This window comes from Talpa europaea (genome assembly GCF_964194135.1).
Source record: "Talpa europaea genome assembly, chromosome: 15".
NCBI classification, from domain to species: Eukaryota; Metazoa; Chordata; class Mammalia; order Eulipotyphla; family Talpidae; genus Talpa; species Talpa europaea.
This window is the reverse complement of record NC_140083.1, coordinates 65,339,099-65,362,142: the sequence shown is the minus strand read 5'-3', so window position 1 is coordinate 65,362,142 and position 23,044 is coordinate 65,339,099. Positions and strand designations below refer to the sequence as shown.

General features: G+C 35.2%; 1 protein-coding gene across 1 annotated transcript; it reads right to left on the bottom strand.

Annotated features, from left to right (window-relative positions):
- Positions 1–18,385: 18,385 nt before the first annotated feature.
- On the bottom strand, positions 18,386–22,148 carry LOC311185420 (NKG2-A/NKG2-B type II integral membrane protein-like; the record flags this gene model as incomplete). The annotated part of the gene is made up of 5 exons (XM_084256046.1): positions 18,386–18,409; positions 19,927–20,078; positions 20,801–20,856; positions 21,478–21,577; positions 21,962–22,148. The coding sequence occupies 5 exons, from the start codon at positions 22,146–22,148 to the stop codon at positions 18,386–18,388; spliced, it is 519 nt and encodes a 172-aa protein (XP_084112172.1).
- Between the last annotated feature and the right edge of the window lie 896 nt (positions 22,149–23,044).

Sequence of the window (23,044 nt, the reverse complement as noted above, 5' to 3'; positions counted from 1 at the left end):
AGTCAATAGACTGTAATGATGCAGAATTAATTCTGACTTTGATACTAAGTATCACATTTTAATTTTAACTCAATAAAAAAGAAAAAGACAAAATAATATAAAAAGTTATATAGTCTTTCAAATTAGTTTTAGTTTACTAATCTAATATGGAACTAGGAATATCTAAGACATAATACATGCAAAACATCATACTCAACCTGACCTTTGTAAGCTGTCAATAATACATTCCTTATTTTCATTATTATTTTTATAGAACCACCATGTTTATCCTGATTCATAAATTTATACCATGTAACCTAATTCATTAGACAGCAGTTTGTTTTATTAGCATGGCATTTCTTATACACACTTTGCTTATTTTTAAGCATTTTGTATACTTTTAAATTCAAAATAGCATTTTATGGAAACTATCTCATCTTGATTTCTATTAAAATTAAAATATTTTATATTGGCTCTAAGTATGTAGATGAGGAATTACCTTTGACCTTCATGATGGAATGAATTCATTTTTAAGAGTCGAATTTTAAACATTGAGATAAATACAAAAATATATGGCATTATATCTGTATTGATTATGAATTCCAAAGTAAACTCTTCTTTGTCGTGATCTGGTGAAATTTCAAGTTAAATTGCATTGATTTACAACTCTAATTATACAAGGATATTATAAACGTGACAATTTCTCCACTGGAAAGAATTCAAATATTTTGAGAAATCCTCAAAATATTTTGATTTCATCTTATCTTTTACCTGAGTTACTCAAATAAAGACACCAAAGTTCTCTTTGATTTGACTGCATATGAATTGCATATCAGTTGATACACATCTACCCATCATAAACCTCCACTAAAAGACATGGATCAGCAGAGGGAGAGGAGAGGAGCAACACATACCTTCTGTTGGCAAGGAAGTTGTGCATCCTTGAGTGAAGGAGGAGACACCTCCATACTGATCTTCACAGGGACTGGACCACAGAGCATCCTACCAGCAGTGCAAGAGGGTTCCCTCTTCACATCCTCACCAGCACTTGTTGTTTCTGATCACAGATCTGTGATCTTAAGAACTGCCCTGTGAAGTTTCAGAGTGAAGCAAGAGTGGAAAAAGTAGATTTCTCATGAATGTGTCACTAGCAGTTTGAACAGGAAATTGTTGCACTTGGGCTATTTTGAAGACAGTTCACCTCTTCACACACCTGAGGACTATAGGAGATCATGGGTTTACAGTGTGTTATTTATTTTTCCATTTTCAAATGCCTCTGAAATATATCAGGGACAAAAGTGTTGAACACCCATGCTTGTAACTTGTTTCCACAGCAATCAGAAATGTTGAAAACTTAGGCCTTCTTAAGATTATCTTAGATGCTAAATTCTATTATAAAGCAAGACTCATAAATCTTGACATTATATGCTTTTCCCTTATGCTCCTATTATATCGTTTATAATACAATGGAAATATAATATCATTATTCTATTACCAGTAGGTATTTAATGATGTTTGCCAATAAATATTCCAAAAAATCACTACATTTTCAAATTTTCTATAACTATAACAAAGATCAATACCTACATTTATTTTCTGAACCTCTCTTCTCTACTCTTAAATTTCCTGCATTCAATTTTATTCTTTATAAATAAGCTATTTAGATTTCCCCTGATTCAAAAACAATATTAAACCATATTTCCTTCCAGTGATTGAGATATTACCACCATTCATTCATTCATTCTCCAATTATAATTGTGTTTCTCCCCCTTCTGGGATACAGTTTTTATTATTTTTTTATTATTATTTTTAAATTTTTACATCACTGTTCATTTTAAAATGATATTTGCTTCCCTCCACCCCCTCAGGTATAGTCCCCATAGAGTTTCCTTCCCCAGTGCACCTGTGGACCATCACCTCAGTCCCCTGTGCTCCTACTTCCTTCCCTCTGATACCTCACCCTTTTCCTCCCCTGCAGTATTTTTCTCATTTATAATTGTTTTGCCTTTGTTTTTTTTTTTAAGATTTATTTATTTATGGATACAAGAGCTGGGGTACAACCAGAGATGCGGGGCATGAGAGGATTCACCAGAGACATAGTAGGGAAGAGAACAGGCTGATTGACTGAAATACACTGCTGAGGGGAACAGCAAGCGAGTAAGGAGAGATTTGCTACACCATGGGGGTCACTCCCTGTTGGGGGATTGAACTCCTGCTGCAGAGGCTATGGATTGCTTCATAGTGTGGTGCTTAACCCCTTGTACCACCAGGGAGGCCCATGCTTTGTTGTGTTTTTTACTGTTATTATTTTTTTACACTGATATCTTATTTGGTTCCCCAATATTCCTGCTATAAATGAAACCATCCAAAATTTTTCTTTTTCCTTCTGGCTTATTTCACTGAGCATAATTCCTTCTAGCTCCATCCATATTGCTGCAACTGTCATGATTTTATCTATTTTGATTGTTGAATAATATCCCATTGTGTATATATACCACATCTTCTTAATCCAGTCCTCTATTATTGGTCATTTAGGTTGTTTCCAGGTTTTACCTATTGTAAATAGCACTGAAATAAACATAGGGGTACAGGTGGTCTTTTGAATCAATGTTTTTGCATCCTTTGGGTAGCTCCTTAGGAGTGGAATTGCTAGGTCATACAGTAGCTCCATTTTCAGTAGACTGAGGAAACTCCAGACAGCTTTCCATAATGGTTGGACCAGTTTGCACTCCCATCAGCAATGTAGGAGATTTCCTTTTTCACCACATCCTGGCCAACATTTGCTTTTGCTTGTTTTCTTGATATGTGCCATTTTCACTGGTATAAGGGCTGATTTTTGACAAAGGAGCAAAGAACACACAATGGAACAGCAGCAGTTTGTTCAATAAATGGTGCTGGGAAAACGAGACCACCGCATGCACAAAAAATGAAACTAGACCACTACCTCTCACTGTGCACAAAAATCAACTCAAAATGGATAAGAGAACTGGACATAAGACTTGAAACCATAAAATATATAGAAGAAAATAAGGACAAAACACTACAAGAAATACATCACAATAACATCTTTAAAGACTCATCACCCAATGTAATTGTGTTTTAATAGGAGTATTTGTTGTAAATGATAACCAAAGTGTACTTATGTAAAGGAATTACAAGGGTAACTTTCAAAAATCCCACTGAACCAAAAATTGGGCAGAGCAGAAAAAATAGATTTTTAAAACACAGGTTGAAGGAGTATGACAAAATGATCATTATCACAGAAATGCAAATCAAGACCATAATGAGATACTACCTCATAACTGTGAGAGCGCTCTACATCAAAAAAGATCAGAAACAGGGCCTCCCTGGTGGCGCAGCGGTTGACCGCTGGGTTGGGAAGCTGCCCGCAGCCTCTGCAGCGCCGGTTCAATCCCTGGCCACCAGTGAGGGTCCCACATGAAGTGTAGACCTCTCCTGCCTCCCGCTGCTTCCCTCAGCAGTGTACTTCGGTCCTTCTGCCTGTTCTACTCCCTGCTCTGGCTCTGGTGAATTCTCTCACCCTCCCATGCTTCTGACTGTACCTAGTGCTTGTATAAATAAATATTTTTTTAAATATTTATTTATTTATTCATACAAGCACGGGGTACAGTCAGAAGCGCGGGAGGGTGAGAGAATTCACCAGAACCAGAGCAGGGAACAGAACAGGCAGACGGACGAAATACACTGCTGAGGGGAGCAGCGGGCGGCAGGAGAGGTCTGCGCCATGTGGGACCCTCGCCGGTGGCCGGGGATCGAACCGGCGCTGCAGAGGCTGCGGACAGCTTCACAACCCAGCGCTCAACCGCTGCGCCACCAGGGGAGGCCCTAAATAAATAAATCTTAAAAAAAAAAAAAAAAAAAGATCAGAAATAAGTGCTGGTGAGGATGAAGAGGATGAAATATATCTTAAACATATAAAGTCTCAAAAATTTCTCGAACCAATAAAATTAACTATAATTTACTCTTTATGATATACATAGAAATAGTCATACAGAGCTGTGTGTGTATACATATATATATACAAACATATGTATGCAAATATAATTTCTGACTTTCTAATTGTGAGAATATCCAGTGACCTAAGAAAGGTGGATGAATTGGAACTCAATAACAAGCAAAGAATACTCATTTCAGGTTAAGTCTGACCATTATCACACTATCACAGCTTTGGTCTGAGTTTCATTCCCAGCCCAGGAGCTCATCCACATGACACAGCAGACCTCTTCTGTCTTCCTGCTGCTCCCCTCAGCAGTGTCTTTCAGTAGATGTGCCTGTTCTGCTCCCTGCCCTGTCTCTGATGAATCCTGAGGGGTTAGGGTCAAAATAAGGGGTTGTGGGAATTGCATGGGGACTCTAAACAAGATGAAAATGCATACATTGTGCAAAAATGAAAAATGATGTAAAAATACATAAAATATAATTTAAAAAAGATAAATAAAATAAAACATGTTAAAAATATAAAAATCTTCTAATGATGAAACACTATTCCACCTGATAACTTGTATATGCAAAAAGGATAGAGATAATAGAATTATGTAATTAATCTGAATGAACTGAGTAGATATAATTATGATAAGCTTTCAAATTATAAATATAATTTTGTATTAGAATTCAAGAATTAAATATGAAACAAATAAAAGTATATGGTACGTAGGTCTTTTTAATGCTGGAAGGGTACAAACACTAATCTGTTAGATTTTAATAAATGGAGAACATATGCTATAAAAGTTAGTATGTTGGGCCTCCCCGGTGGCGCAGCGGTTGAGCGCTGGGTTGTGAAGCTGCCCCAGCTGCTCCCTGGCCACCGGAGGAGGGTTCCACATGGCGCAAATCAAGACCATAATGAGATACTACCTCATAACTGTGAGAGCGCTCTACATCAAAAAAGATCAGAAACAGGGCCTCCCTGGTGGCGCAGCCGTTGACCGCTGGGTTGGGAAGCTGCCCGCTGGGTTGGGAAGCTGCCCGCAGCCTCTGCAGGGCAGGTTCAATCCCCGGCCACCGGTGAGGGTCCCACATGAAGTGTAGACCTCTCCTGCCGCCCGCTGCTCCCCTCAGCAGTGTACTTCGGTCCTTCTGCCTGCTTTGCTCCCCGCTCTGGCTCTGGTGAATTCTCTCACCCTCCTGCGCTTCTGACTGTACCCAGTGCTTGTATAAATCAATCAATCAATCAATCTTGTATAAATAAATAAATAAACAAATCTTTAAAAAAGTTAGTATGTTAATAAAAGTTTGTTTGAATCATATTGATTAATATATCCTTATAGAGAGTAAATACACTTCTTGTGTGGGCCTCCCTTGTGGCGCAAAGTGTTAAACACAGCACAGTGAAGCTAGCCAGAGCCTCTGCAGCACAAATTCGAATCCCTGCTGGCCAGGGAGCTACCCACACAGCACAGCAGACCTTTCTTGACTCACCCACTGTTTCCTTCAGCAGTGTATTTCAGTCAATCTGCCTGTTCTACTCCCCAATCTTGCTCTGGTGAGTCCTCTCATAGCCGCACTTCTAGCCTGTATCACAGTCTTGTATGCAAAAGTAAATAAATCTTTTTAAAAAATACACTTATTGTGAATGAAGAAGAAATGAAGATAAAGTTCAATGAAATTGTAGTAGTATCCATCCAAAATTAAATGAAAACTGTATTATTACATTTAACATTCATTATACCTCTATCTTGACATATAATATTTTTATGACATCATATGTAAATTTTGTTTACCCATGTTACAAAACTAGCACAGCAAGGCATGTTATAACCAAGTTTCCATATACTTTGACATTCATTTCTCTGCATATTGTGATTAAATCAATGTTCTTTTCTATTAAGGTTGTTACCTGAAAACAACTAAAATTGTTACCTGAAAACAATTTGATTTTTAAAAAATGAAAATTAACTTACACACCTATATAGAAATTAACTTGTAAAGGCAAAACAAATGTAACACCTCACAGACTGGTACAGAAAAAAGCAAAACTCATTCATATGAACACTCATGGGAAATTCATAGGAAATGTTCAGTGTCCCAACCCCTGATTTATTAGTCCATAAAAAACAAACACAGTATATCCATTGTACAGACATTGAAAGTTGATGAATGAAACTTTCTCTTCAGAATATTAATGCTTTTTTATCTCTCATCATAGCATAATGTTAAGAAATTTGAGTAAATATGCAGTAATGATTATGGTGAGTTTAAATAAAGATTTCTTTAAGTGTAAGCATCTTTTTTTTTTTTTAATTTCATTTATTTTTGCATAGAAGAACTGGGGTTTAAGCCAGAGGTACAGAGGTTGAGTGGTTTCACCAGAGACAGAGTGGGGAGCAGAACAGGAAGTTCAAGTGAAATACACTGCCAAGAGGAGCATAGGGTGAGACAGGAGAGGTCTGCTGTGCCATGTAACTCCTTGCCTTGGGCTAAACTCAGGCCATACAGGTGATACTGCTGAGATTTAATACCTAGGCCAGCAGGGAGGCCCAGCTATCTTTACATTATTGGGTAAGAAGATACATTCAAGTATAATCATTATTTATGAACATTTATTGTTTGATTTCATAATTTACATTCCCTCCAAAATACCACGTCATCATTTCTTCACAGACTAAAATTTAGATGAAATGTAAACTGCAATGAAATCAAAATTTTAAAAATCATTCTATACTTTTCTTAATTTTTAATATCAGAGGTGAATTATTCTAATTTAATATTATAATAACTAGAAAAAGGTAAATTATTACTTATAAAATTAATATTAACCTAAATACTATAATATTTATGGTTTTATAATTTGGAAATTGGTATATTAAGAGTTGTATAATGTGGAATAAAATTGATTTTATCAAGAAATATTAAAGTCATGAATATTTGGGTGAGGATACTTAAAAACAAAAAAAGGGCCTCCCTGGTGGCACAGGCTGTTGAGCGCCACACTGTGAAGCTGTCCACAGCCTCTGCAGTGCGGGTTTGATCCCACTGGCTGGTGAGAACCCCACATGGCACGGAAGAACTCTCCTGTCTCACCTGCTGCTCCCTTTGTGTATTTCAGTAAACCTGCTGTTCCCCACTCTGTCTAGTGAATCTTCTTACCCCTAACACCCACGTTTCTGTCCTATACCCCAGTTCTTAAACACAAAAAGAAAGATGGAAGGAAGGGATGGAGAGAGGGAGGGAGAGAGGGAGGAAGAAAGAAACTCAATGAGAAAGAAGAAAATTAAAGGCTGTTAAAGTGATTAAAAAAAAAAAAAAGCCTGCAGAGAAGCTAATGAAGGAGATGCAACAAAACTCATAATAACAAATGAATGAGTTAAGAAAAAAAGTTAATGGTAAGAATGTAAAAATGTTTTTTTTTTTTTATTAGAAAGAGATTGTTAATTGTTTACCTTGGAACCTCATGGCCTCCATATGTTTATTCAAACATCAAGTGCTTTTTCATCACTAGATTTTTATATTTGTATGTATTTCGGTATTTGTTATTGTAGTAGGTTTATGTGAACTATTTATAAGGAAACTGTTGCAGGGAATCTTGGATAGCATTGACGCATATAGTTTACAACAAAAAGTAGAGAAGAAAAGGAAAATATAAACCTCCGATATTGATCATGAAATCAGTGTGTGATAGCCAATTCAGAGTATGTGGGGAGCAACATATAATTTTTTCCATGTTGTCTTAGAAGTCACACATACACACACACAATGGTGGTCTATAAGGGAGAGGTCTCATAAAATGAAGGACCAAATGGCATTAATTACTAATAAATACAACGTTCAGAACAGAAGCTTGGACATGCACGAATGTGTCCATCCTGTGTTCTCTTTGGAGCTGACTGCCTTAGAGTCACACACATTCTTCTACAGTGATTTTGAAAACACATTTAGTGATATAGAAATTTTAGAAAGACACCATCTTCACTAAAAGAAGTACTGAAATAAATACTGTTAATTCTCAAGTCCAGAATAAGAACCCACAATGTTCCACACCCTAGGAATAGGAGTAGAAAGTTAAACACAAATAAAGCTGCCATTTTGGCCTTTTATCACTGACTTCTCTGTGACTCTTTGTATTCTAACCCCCGCCCCCATTTTTGGCAGCCTCCTAACATCATTCTTCATAATTATATAGTTGAGTTGAGGAACATGTGCTCTGACTCAACCTCCTTGTACAAGACATCACACCATGTCCACCAAGAGTACCCACACTCCTCAACCATAATTCATTGAGTTCCTCTTGCCCCCCTGAAATTCCCACCATCAATTCACCCATGGACCATAACTATAGTCCCTTGTGCACTTCCCACCCATTTTGATCCTACTCCCTTATCTGCCCCTACAGAATGTCTCTGGTTTATAGTTGTTTGTTGATTTTGATTTTCACTTTATACAATAACTTTTATTTTTATCCCTCATTTGGAAATTCTACATCCCTCTTATAAGTGAAAACAGCTGGTATTTTTCTTTTTCATTCTGGCTAATTTTACTGAGCATGATCCCTCCAGCTGCGTCCATTACACCATGAATGTCATGAGTGTATCTTTTTTGATTGCTGAGTAATATTCCATTGCGTATATATAACACATCTTTTTGATCCAGTCATGTATTATTCTCTCGAATTTATTTTAAATATTAAATGTTCTCAAACATCATCACAAGATTTTTTAAAAACAGCTTTATTGAAATATATTTTATAAAGCATAAAATTCAGCCATTTAAAGTGAATAAATCAAAGATACAGCATATTCAGAGTTTGCAAACTTCACTACACTTAGCACTGAAAAAAATTTCCTTCATTTCAAAAAGAAACAGACAACAAATCAGTGGCCAGTTCCTCATTCCACCTCCTCTCAGTCCCTGACAACCCCCAATCTACTTTTTGTATGAAAGTGAATTTGCCATTACTTATAACTGGACTCCTGAACTCACACAACAAATGATCTTTTTCAAGGTTGAATTCATTCACAAATGAATTGTTAAACCAAAAATGTCAGGTATAAAAGTGATGTTATGTGTATTTTTGTTGTTGTTGTTGTTGTTGTTGAACATAGTGTATTTCAATAATTATTTTGGAAAAATGTCATTAGAGCAAAAAAATGAATAATAAGAATTATTTCTTGAATTGGAAAATTACACAAAATCAAACTCAGATTTTTTATTTAATTTAAATCTTATGCTTGCAATAACACATCTTTGGAATTTCACAATTATCTGCATAATATTTAGATTGTAGCATAACACAGTGGTAGTTAGAAGATGCTGGTTTTCTTATCCTATAATAAAGAAAAGGGCATAATTCTGTTGTTATGTAATGTTGGGGCAAACCAAGAAACAATAGCATTGCTCTTCATTGCAATACAAGCATATTTTGAAAGTGGATGAAGACAATTTTCATAGAATATTTGTAAGAGTTATCTGTTAGACAAACTGAGCTTTCCTTTCTTCAATATTTATCAAGATTCCACTCACATTCAACACCATTCTTCATGTCTATAATTTAAGTCAAAAGCACTAATATCATTATTCTTATAATACTGCTTATAATACCTTTCTTCTCTTAAGTTCTATAATGTTGGGGCAAATCAAGAAACAATTGCATTTTTTAATGCTACTATAACATTATTTAAATAAAACTTACTCTAAATGGGAAGTTGACCCATTTACAAATACCCATGGCTCATTGCTGCTGTTATGGTAGACTCCACTCCATGAAAACGCTGATATGGAGTACATCACTTTCTATTCAAACATAAAGAATTTTCACTTACATAGGAATGATGAAATGCTTCATTAAAAAAAAAACACACAAGTAATGTGAATTTTCAAATTATTCTACATTTTCAGAAGGAAGAGACAGAGTCCAATCTCACACCAATACACACAGTATGCTGACAGCTGTGGACTTGAAGCCAAAACTCTCACCAGTACATGAGCTCCTAAACATTTATACTTAGGAACTTCATTCTTCTTGTCATGTGAATAAAGAAAATCTTACATATGCCTGAGGCCTGTCAGCACCAACCTGCAAAAGGAGGAGGCTTCGGGCAGCCATTCCTCCCCTGAGGTGAGGGGTCCTGTGCAGCAACAGCAGGGCAGCCTGACAAGGGCAATGCCTCAGGGCAGTGACAACAGTCAGCAGTCTGCACATGCTTCATCTCCCATTACCTAGGGACACAAGATCAGGGCTGGGAAGGTGAAGATGGGACAACTAAGGGGACCCTATGACTGAAAATACTGAACCCTGGAAGTTCCTTTATCTCTGAGAAGATGACACTCACTTTGGTCACCTGACACATTAAACAGAATGGATTTTAAAATGGTGTATCATAAAATTCTGCAGTGAAAGTTAGCAAACAGAAGATAAATACAATATGCAGATGAATTAGTGAGGAATTATAGAAGAGTGACATGCTGGGAACAAAGTATATACCATATGTTTGCATTTCAGTTCATAAACAAGAAAAAAAATCTATGAAATTAAAAGTCAAGTCACTGGCTAAATAAACAGAGCAAGAGTGAAGAGAGAGCAGAAAGCATGTCCGAGGTGTGCTGGGGGCTGGGACATCTACTCAGGATCTGCTTTGAAGATACAATTTTTATTCACTTGATGATTAATCTGCCTGATCACAATATGCTCGCCTTTCTTGATATGTATTAAACAGCAGTCTTTATTTAATATATATGCACACATATTATATAAATTCATAGCTGTCATATATATGTGTGTGTGTGTACATATATATGATAAATGTTTCTCTAAGAAAGTCAAGAACTGGGTTTTTAAATGTGCATTAACCGGTCAAAGATGTTATAAAATCCTCCATATCAGACAATGGAGTGTTATACAAACTTTAAAATAAACTACAATTTTTTACAAAAATCTATGAGTTCTACACATATAAAATTGAGTAAAATAAGTCTTCAATAATGTGTTTGGGGCACTGAAATTCTTACCATTTCTTCCTCAGTGTCTATGTAGAGCAGCTGAGACTTACTACTCTGACAGGCCGTCACACTCTCCCTCCAGGTTTTCTGCTCAGCACTAAAGTAATAGCAGTTGTTGGAGTACTTAAACCACCCCTTTGACAAGGGCCACAAGGATATGATGAAGAGAGATTATGAATTATTACCTAAAACTATCTGTGTTAATAAAATAAGACATATCATATACATGCTGAGATATGAACAATCATGTACATAACACATGCACACACCTCAGAGCTGGTGCATACAACACACACTCACAGAGAAAGGGCAACTTCTCATGCTATAATTGATGTGTCCATATGATCCAATCGCACATAAAAATATCCACTGTCCTCACAAAGAGAAATAAAGTCATTTTTTAATAGTAAAATTGTTTATACATATAATAGTAGCAGGACATGAGCCAATTGGCCACATGGGCGTGGGGGTTTTAAGTGACTTTTCTTCCTGTTGTTGGATATGATGAACCCCTCCTATTATCATTATTCATGAACATCTATTATTTGATTTTATAAAGTATTTTACCAGAAATTTTGTTCCATTATTACATAGTCTAATATATATACATAATATAAACTGTGCTAACATCAGAATTATGGAAATCATTGTGTACCTTTCATGCTATTTGTTACTGCGGAGAAATCATTCTTCTCTGAATCTTCAGTAGTAGCTAAAAAAATAAAATTATCCTTATAATTTTAATAGAGTTCTAAGTGAATACTAATCAGTATAATATTTATGTTAGAAATGTTGTATGCTGGTAGGATTATAGTAATAATCTATAATAAAGTTGAGTTTCTGAAAAAAATAATAAAAGATTAAAGCTTTAGGGGAAAATATCCAAAAAAGTTAGAGACCTATTTCTCCTTCTCCTACAGTATGTAGCTACTGATTTTTAAAAATAAATTCACAGTTGTCAATTTGCTCTTTCAGTTTCCGAAAGCATGTCATTGAATCATACTATACGAATCTATAAAATACGCCCCATAATCATTCTGTATATTTACACTTTGACAAATTCAGAACAACCATTCAACACTTAATTAAAATCATACATTAAAAAAGAATGTTCTCCTTAATGTCCTAACTTTTTATAGCACTGGTAACCATCAAGTGTAAACTCTGTGATTTATCATCATTAAACATTTTCTTACCATGAATAAGAACTATCGTTTTTTCTACAGTGGACACCAAGACCAGGCAGACAATCCCTAGGATCTCAGCAGCAATCTGCCCTGAGGTAATGGCGAGTCTGCAGGGAGAGAAATGGAAACACTGAGAAAAAATGGAGACAAATGTTGACAGTTCACAGACATGAAAACCCCTTTGCACAAGGAGTCACGTCTAAAATGTTGGATCCCAAGTCCACATCTCCCATTGTAATCTTGCCCCAGAATATATGTTGTGTTTTCAGAAAACATAATGCTCAATGAGATGTTGTCAAACATTCCAGCTTCCAACAGTGCAGGATCAAAATTCATCCTCACATTTCAGATTAGAATGACCTAGTCATATTTCAAGTTCCAACTATCACAGGGAAAAATTAAGGGAAAAACTATGTGAGCTTATCCCCCACTCTTGCCACTCTTGCCGCACACCACCACCCCAATCATATAGCCCAGAACAGCTACATGCGTGTCTATTAAATGTTTTATCTTTGCACACATAGTACTTGTCACTCCCTTGAAGATTCTGAAAAGTATTTTGAAGATTTCATTCCACAGAGTTCGTTTGCTATTCTGTTGATGAAGTGGAGCTTTATGTGTCCTTACGTTTCATTTGCTGTCCTCTTGGGTCCAGATTCAGTTCTGGGTAGTTCTCTATTTGGTCATTCATCCTTGCAGCTGAGTAGCGTCAGGGATGGTGCTCTCCGATAGCAGCAGGCAAGTCTTTACTAAGCACTGCGCATGATGACCAGATCCCTAGTACAGTCACATGGGTGGAGCATGTAGAGTAATAAACTCCTATTGCAGTTGAATAATGGACGATCAGATTAAAATTTCCTTAGAGCTAAAAAATGTGTCACATAATATGAAATAATTTTCAAAAATGCTATTTTATTTTTCACACAATTCTAATGGTTGGGGGACCTGAAGACCAAATATCAATGACATAAAGTCCACAAATAATAACATCCATACTAATTTTAAAACATCATTGTACAAAACATTTTGAAACTATCAGAATAACTGTGTTAAAGTGCTGTATTAGAAAACAATATGCTAACTTTGCAATTGTTATATCTATTGATAATTAAACTGATATTCTATGATAACGGTTGTGTTAAATATGTATTAATTTCCAACTCTAAATTATCTTTATATTGTGAAAAACATTTATTATTAAAAGGGACAGAGGTTAACATATGATATTTTTCTCAAAATATTATAGGGTTCTAAGAAATCATTAAAATATTCAGGAATATTTATCATATAGAATATATGACATTAACTTCTTGAAATCCTAAACAATATTGACAATTCAACTATTTTGCAATGTCATTTATTTCATACAAGGAGTTGATAAATGAGTGAATGGAAAATATACAAAAGTTAAAAAAAATGATAAAAATATTTCAAGGGGCAACTGTTGGCTCAAACTTCCAGAAGGACTTTAATTGTAATAAATCAGAAAATGCAATTTAATGCTTGAATAATTGAGCTCCACACAGAATGAAATCTGAAATTAATTCTGGCTTTGAAACCTACAAAAGTTACATAGAGTGTACTAATTTTGCCTACAAATCTAAACTGGAATAAAAACATATAAGATACAATGCAAAACCCCTAACATTTAACCTGCCTTTTGTAAGCTCTCAAAATAAGTTATTTTAATTATTGTTCTGACAAACTGACATAGTTATTTCTGATTCATATCAGTTAGACCATATAACATAGTTCCTTAGACAGGAATCTCTATACTGTTTTGTATATTTTTGGCTATGTTTAGATCAAATTCCAAAGAAAACTGTTCTGTGTCACAATGCTTATGGGATTTCAGATAACACTGTATTGATTTAAAACCTAATTATCCCTATATATGCACTTGAGTAATTCTCCACAGTAAAATACTTGAGTATTTAAGATAATCTACAATATGTTTCATTTTTATTTTATTTTCCCACCCTGAATTATTCAATAAAGATACCAAAGTTCTCTGTAATTTGATTTCATAGCAATTGTTGCATCATATACTTCATGTGTGATCTATGAAGTGAGCTGGTAGAGAGACAGAAGAGGAGGAACACATACCTTCTCTTGGCCAAAGAGTGGAGTATCCTTTAGTGGGAGACCTGGTTACTCATGGAAACAAACAAACAACATCTGTGGTTTACACAGACTCTCCTGTGAAGGTGCAGAGTGAAGCCACACTGGAAAAAAGTAGATTTCTTGTCAAAGTGTCACTTAAAACTTGAACAGGAAATCCTAGCTATTGTGAAGGTAGTTTCTCATCACACACCTCCAGAGCAGAGGAGACTAAACTTGTAGTGTGTCATTTATTTTGTCCATTGACAAAGGCCTCCAAGAAATTGTGTTCCCATTCTAAAAGATATGAGGGGACAAAAGACTTAAAAATATTTGCTGTCAAATTGCTTCCATCTAAACCACAAACACAAAAACTTTGTCTATTGAATGTTTCACTGCTAGACAAGGTTGCTGAGTCTTGGCATTACATATTGTTTTCTTATACGCTCACATGTCAATTCTATTTTATGGAAATGTTCTAAAACCATAACCCCCTAACTAATATATATTAATTAAGATGTCACTAATTTTCTGAAGAATTGCATTTTCAACTTTATTACAATATCTCCTTTATCACCAGCTCCCAAGCTTTTCTTCTCTATTTCTCAGCAGCCAGTTTTTCATTTTGTAACAGTTGTTTAGATATCCACTGATAAAAACTGTCTCTTGACCTGATAAATTTTTCAAAACTATTGAATTATATCATCATTCCATGATTGAAATATTAAATAGTTTCTCATTATAATTTTTAATAATCCATGCCCTAATCATAACATAATCAACAAGAGTGATAATTTACATAATGTCTATACTTTCATAGGAGTATTTGTTGTAAATATGACAATAGTCCAACCCTAACTGTTAAGGGGAAAAAGTTGATTTTTAAAAAAATATTATTATTATTTTTAAATATTTATTTGTTTGTTTATTTATTTATTTATTTATTTATGCAAGCACTGGGTACAGTCAGAAGCGCAGGAGGGTGAGAGAATCCACCAGAGCCAGAGCGGGGAGCAGAGCAGGCAGAAGGACCGAAGTACACTGCTGAGGGGAGCAGCGGGCGGCAGGAGAGGTCTGCGCGCCATGTGGGACCCTCGCCAGTGGCCGGGGAGCAGCCGGGGACCGAACCCTGCTGCAAAGGCTGCGGGCAATTTCGCAACCCAGCGCTCAACCGCTGTGCCACCGGGGAGGCCCTTTTTTAAAATATTATTTAAGCAAAATTTGGGGACAGAAAAAGTAGGTTTTTAAAGGACAAAGTCACACTAGCCATTATTAAAAGAAATGTAAAACATTCTAGCTTCAAAGAAAATTCTATAAGAGAGTTCACCTAAAATAGAAGTAACCATAAAATATGAAATCCCTGCATGACTTTGAATACAGTGATATGTCTACTTATTTTATGAGTCAAAGAGATGATCAAAATATATGTCACAACATCACATGAATTCAAAGGAAAATATGAAAGTAATGTTCTATCTGTGGATTCAAATTGCCTGAAATGCGTATATATCACTCAAATTGAAAGGGCAGAAATCTGATCAGACATCCAAGAAACTGAAAATGGCAAAGCAAAAAATAAGTAAAATTTGTCTGAAACAATAGAAGAAAAAATAAATAACACTAACAAATGACAAAGAACAAATCTCTTTAAGGAGCATGAACAAAGCATATGTATTCTCATTGTAAAAAATAACAATCACACTATTGAAGAAAACAATTGAGAACCTAAGTCTTTTATACCTAGATTATGCATGAGAAACTATTATGATTTTTGGTTTTCTTAAAAGATTTATTTTATTTATTTATGCATACAAATAAAGGGCTGTTGGCTAGAGGTGACCCAGGTAAGAGGATTCCCAGAGACAGAGCAGGGAGCAGAGAAGTCAGACTACTGAATACACTGCTGAGGTGAAGGAACAGCCAAGAGAGGAGAAGTCTGCTGCTCCAAGTGGGTTTCCCCCTGGCCTGGGATCTAACTCATCTGTAGTGGCTGGGAATTGTTTGACAGCACTGAGACTAACCCCCCCCTCCCCCGCAACATGAGGGGACTCCCCCATTATGGTTTTTAGTAGGTATACCAGACAATAAGCCAATATTATGAATACATTTTATGCCTATATGAAATAGAAAATTTGTAGAAAATGTAATCACCAAAAATTTGTATAGCAAATACTTCTACCTGAAGAAACTGCATGTTTTAGAGCTACTGCGTTTTAACATAAAACTCCTCTAGAACAGGTTTACATGGTCAGATGATGTCGGCAGTGAAGTAACACTTAAATACTAATGTATTCCAGGTAGTAGAAAAACAGGAATCCTTCCTAATGTAGACTTGATTCAAAAACTGTCTAACGTATACCTGTGAATTAAAACTTAGTCTAAACTTTTTGTGAATAAGAAAGAAAAATGTGCTGATCTAAATCAAATATATACATGGATAAAGAACACACAGGGCCTCCCCTGGTGGCGCAGCGGTTGAGCACTGGGCTGCGAGGCTGCTCGCAGCCTCTGCAGAGCCGGTTCATTCCCCGGCTGCTGGCGAGGGCCCCACAAAAAAAAAAAAAAAAAAAAAAAAAAAGAAAGAAAGAAAAAAGAACACACAGAATGATTGCTATAGTTTTATTGCAAAAATGCAAGATGATTTAGATACTTGAAAGAAATAAAGATAATTTACTTCATAAACATTTTACAAAGAAACATTTCTCATTTCAATTGATGTAAAACAAATAAAAAACATAATATCAAAAATGAGAATGTGATGGCATGACATTAATTGGATAGTGATGATGAAAAAAGTAACAATAAACTTCATATATAAGAATGAATATTGAAATCTTTTTCCCTAAAATGGGAATACATAGAGATCAATCATGGTAACTACTATTCAATAATGGAAATAAAACTCTGGTCTGTAAAAAGCCAACTAAAAAAGTAATTACACTTGGAAAGAAGGAAAAAAGTGTGATTATTTATAAGAAATAACTATTTACATCAAAATTCATACTTCATATATTCTTATACTAGAGTCATATTGATTAATAGAATCAATATATAAAGTCAGCAAAAACATTACATATAAATTCAATACCAACTTCAGTTGTACAACACCAAAAATTGCTAAAAGATATTCCAGACCTTTGTAAATAAAGTGTGTTTACTAAAGCATAATAACATTGTTTCTCTATGTCTTTTGTAAAAACAAGGCATAATAAGAAAAAAATCAAATTTAAGGAAGGATTAAGGTTGATGTAGATTGAAAAAATAAATATGGTAAAGATGACTAAACTCCAAATTACTTTAAATATTAAATGCTCTCAAATGTCATCACAGATTTTTCTAAAAACAACTTTATTGAGATATAATTTATAAAGCATAAAATTGAGCCATGTAAAGTGAATAAATCAAAGACATTTAACATGTTCAGAGTTTGCAAACATCACTATTCTTAGCACTAAAAAAGGTCCATCACTTCAAAAAGAAACAGAGGACTAATCAGTGGTCAGTTCCTCATTCCACCTCCCCTCAGACCCCGGGAACCCCCAATCCACATGCTGTATGAAAGTGAATTTGCCATCACTTATAACTGGACTCACACAACAAATGATTTTTTTAAAGACTTATTTATTTATGCATAAAAGAACTGGGGTGTAGGCCAGAGTTGCAGGAGGTGAGGTGACAGAGACGGAGTGGGGAGCAGAACAGGCAGATCTAGTGAAATGCACTGCTAAGGGGAGCAACGAGCATGACAGGAGAGGTCTGCTGTGCCATGTGGATTTTTCCCTGATCCGTGGGGATCCAACTCATGCTGCAGTGGCTGGTGATAGCTTGATAGCATTGTTTTTAACCCCTGTGCCACCAGGGAGGCCCACAAATGATCTTTTTGAAGTTTGAACAAAAAGTTCAGGCACTAAAAAGTTCAGGCACTAAAGTAATGCTATCTGTACTCTGGCTGAACATAGTGTATTTCAATAATTATTTTGAAAAAATGCCATTAGAACAAAAATATATTATGAATGATAAGAATTATTTCTTGAATGGAAAATTATGCAAACAAATCCACACTTAGATTTTTTATTTTAATTTAAATCTTATGCTTGCAATAATACATCTTTAGAACTTCACAATTATCTGCATAATATTTAGATTGTAGCATAACACAGTGGTAGTTAGAAGATGCTGGCTTTCTTATCCTGTAATGAAGAAAAGGGCATAATTCTGTTGTTATGTATTGTTGGGGCAAACCAAGAAATAATAGTATTGCTCTTCATTGCAATACAAGCATATTTTGAAAGTGAATGAAGACAATTTCTATAGAATATTTGTAAGAGTTATCAGTTAGATAAACTGAGCTGTCCTTTCTTCAATAGTTATCAAGATTCCCAAGATTCCACTTGCATTCAACACCATTCTTTATGTCTATAATTTAAATCAAAAGCACTAATATCATTATTCTTTTAATCCTTTTCATATCTTTCTTCTCTTAAGTTCTTTAATGTTGGGGCAAATCAAGAAACAATTGCATTTTTTAATGCTACTATAACATTATTTAAATAAAACTTACTCTAAATGGGAAGTTGACCCATTTACAAATATCCATGGCTCATTGCTGCTGTTACGGTAGACTCCAATCCATGAAAACACTGATATGGAGTTCATCAATTTCTATTCAAACATAAAGATTTTTTACTTACATAGGAATGATGAAAGACTTCATTAAAAAAAAAAAAAACAAGTGATGTGATCTTTCAAATTATTCTACATTTTCAGAAGGAAGAGACAGATTCCAATCTTACACCAATACACATAGTACGCTGACAGCTGTGGACATGAAGCCAAAACTCTCACCAGTACATGAGATCCTAAACATTTATACTTAGGAACTTCATTCTTCTTGTCATGTTAATAAGGAAAATCTTACTTAGGCCTGAGGCCTGTCAGCACCAACCTACAACAGGAGGAGGCTCAGGGCAACCATTCCTCCCCTGAGGTGAGGGGTCATGTGCAGCAATAGCAAGGCAGCCTGACAAGAGTGATGCCTCATGACAGTGACAACAGTCAGCAGCCTGGACACGCTAAAACTCCCACCACAGAGGAACACAAAAGCAGGGTTGGGAAGGTGGAGATGGGACAACTAAGGGGTTCTTATGACTGAAAATACTGAACCCTGAAAGTTTCTTTATTCTGAGAAGATGACACTCACTTTGGACACCTGATACATTAAGCAGAATGGATTTTAAAATGTAATATGATAAAATTCTGCAGTGAAAAATAGCAAACAGTAGATAAATGCAATATGCAGTGGAAATATTGAGGAATTATAGGGGAGTGTTTGCATTTCAGTTCATAAACAAGAAAAAAGATCTATGAAATTGAAAGTCAAGTTAGTGGCTAAATAGACAGCAGGAGTGAAGAGAGAGCAGATAGGGAGTCTGGGGTGCCCGGGGGCTGGGACTTCTACACAGGATCTGCTCTGCATACACAATTTTCATTCACTTAGTGATTAATCTGCCTGATCACAATATGTTTGTCTTTCTTGATGTGTATTAAACAGCAAACTTTATTTAACACACACATACATGCACACACACACATATATATACATATATAGGAAAAATGGTTCTCTAAGAAAGCCAGCCAAGAAGTAGGTTTTTAAATGTGCATTTACCAAAGATTTTATAAAATCCTCTTGGAACAATGAATTTCTTACCATTTCTTCCTCATTGTCTATGTAGAGCAGCTGAGAGTTGTTACTCTGACAGGCCGTCACGCTCTCCTTCCAGGTTTTTTGTTCAGCACTAAAGTAATAGCAGTTGTTGGAGTACTTAAACCACCCCTTTGGACAAGGGCCACAATGACATGCTGAAGGGAAATTATGAGTAATTACCTAAAAATAATTGGTTTAATAGAATAAGACATATCATATACATGCTGAAATATGAATTATCATGCACATAACACATGCACACGCCTCATGGCTGGCACATACAACACACAATCACAGAGAAAGGTCATCTTCTCATGCTATAATTTATGTGTCCATATGAACCAAAGTCACACAAAAATATCCACCTAAATGTCCTGACAAAGAGTAAACAATGTCATTTTTTAATATTAACATTATTTATACATATATAGCAGCAGGACGTGAGCCAACTGGCCACATGGGTTTGAAAGTTCTAAGTTAATTTTCTTGAACCCACCTAGACTGTATGAAACTGGGAAGGGGCTGTCCCCCAGCCAGAGCTGAGCTGAAATGCCCTGGCAACCCAGGCCCCATCTGACTGCCAGTTGGAGCCCAGAAAGGGATCCAGGCACCACAGGGGCAGATCGCGGGCACAAGGATATGCCCTCCTGACTCACAATTTTAGAACAGGGATCTCTGTGTCCAGAACCCACTAAGTTAATTTTCTTCCTGTTGTTGGATAGGATGAACCCCTCCTATTATCCTTATTCATGAATATGTATTATTTGATTTTATAATGTATGTTCTAAGAGAAAATTTATTACCATTGTTACCTAGTCTAACATATATACATAATATAAACTGTGCTAACATTAGAATTTTGGAAATCATTGTGTACCTTTCTGGATGTTTGTTACTGCGGAGGAATCATTCTTCTGTTGTTCTTCAGTAGATCTAGAAAAAATAAAATAATCCTTATAAAAATTAAGAGTGTTAATCAATATAATATTTCTAAGTTAGAAATGTATTTTGAAGACTTTCTGTAATAAAAGAGGATTGACTTTCCCTGAAAATTAATAAAAGAATTAAGATTGGGAAAAACATCACAAAAATTTAGAGTCAAATTTCACTATCTCTTACAGTATATATTTACCAAACTTCAAAAATTATTTCATAGTTTTCAGTCTTCTAAAGTGTGAATTTGAATCATGAAATCTGAATCTACATAAAGTAATCTGAACAATTAATAAAAAAATAAAGCTTGGTGAAAATGTCACAAAAATTTAGAGTCAAATTTCACCATCTCTTACAGTATATATTTACCAAACTTCAAAAATTATTTTATAGTTTTCAGTCTCCTAAAGTGTGACTTTGAATCATGATATCTGAATCTACATAATGTAATCTGAACAATCATTCTGTATATTTGTACTTTTGAGAAGGTGAGATGAACCTTACAACATTTAATTAAACAAATACATTAACAAAATAGTTCTACTCCTTAATATTATGAAATAATTAAATCACTGGAAATCATTAAGTGAAAAGTTCCATTAAAATCTTTCATAAATTTACCTACGGGTGTCAACCCACACGGGCACAATAATGCATATCAAGACAAGGCAGGTGAGTCCCAAGATCCCAGCAATGCACTTCTCTGGAGGTGCTGCTAAGCCTGCAGGGAGAGAAATGGAAACGCTAAGAAAGGACAGATAAAGACAGTTATTCAGTTTACACACAACAAAATCAACATGCACAGGGAGTCACATTTGTAAATTTGGACCCCAGACCTCTTTCTCCCCCTGGAAACTTTCCCCCAGAGTATACCATTCCTATTTTAGTCAACAAAACAACCATGAATTGTTGCTTGTCAATATAACAAATTATAACACTATCTGGAAAAAATAGCCATCAGACTCCCTCTAGAATACCATATCCCAATGCCAAATTTTCAGACTCACAAATGAAAAACATGTCGGTTTATTCCCTATTCTTTGTGCACCTCCACCCCTCTGCATCTCCCAGAACAGTTGTGCTGTGTGTCTACTAAATGTTTTACCTTTGAGGTGACAGGACTTGCCATTCTCCTGAGGATCCCGAGCAACATTGTGAAGACTTAATTCTGCGTAGGTTACTCCCTGCTCTGTTCCAGTAGTGGAGATTTTACTCTTTTTAGGTTTCACTTGCGGTCTTTTTGAGACCCCTGCCAGCTTCAGCTCTGCATAGGTGACTCTTTGCTCGTTCATCTCTGCTGCTCTGTAAAGTCAGGATCTGTGCTCTGTGATAAATGCTTCTCAGTCTTAATAAATGGTCCATAGGACCAGAACACTGTGGGTGGAGAGTGAGTTGATTGACAGACTCATATTGCAGTTGAACAACACACTGTCTGGTCTGAAGTCCAAGAGCACTAAGGATATCACCGGAGGCGGATCCCATCACTGTAGCATACAGACAATGATGTAAACAAATATTATCTCAGTGAGAAAATTTAAAAATAGAAACTCCTAGGAAACTTAAACATATGTTTCATGATATAATAAATAGTTTTAAAAAGATATTCCATGCTGACACAATAGTATTGGTTGGAAAAATGAAAAGCAAAAAAAAAAAATAATCAAAAATAAGAAGTTTATGACCAATATTATCTTTATTAATTTAAAGTCATATTCCACAGCAGCCTCTTAGCATCACTTGTATAACTGTATTGTAATCAGAATGCTGGCTTAGAAAAAAATGATGCAATGATTTTTATGTCAATTTTTAAAACTAATGGTTAAAGATGGAATTTCTAATTTGGAAAATAGCAGTGTTAGCATTTCCTACATTAATTTTTATTTAGTAATTTATTGCTATTTATTAAAAGGGAATGAGTTGTTATTAAATTATCTCAAGCTATTTTTCTTTCAAATATGTTCTTTCATTATTGTGATATTCTGAGAAAGTTTTAAATTTTAAAAAAAATTTGTTAATGGTATGCTAAGCTTGTCCAAAACATAAATCAATAATGAAAACAGAACTACAAAAATATTTTAAAAATACATAATTTTAAGTAATACAAGAAATTGGTAATTGATTTACTAGCTAGATAAAAAAACATAAAATGATATGTACATTATTGGTTCATTAATTATTGATTCAAGCT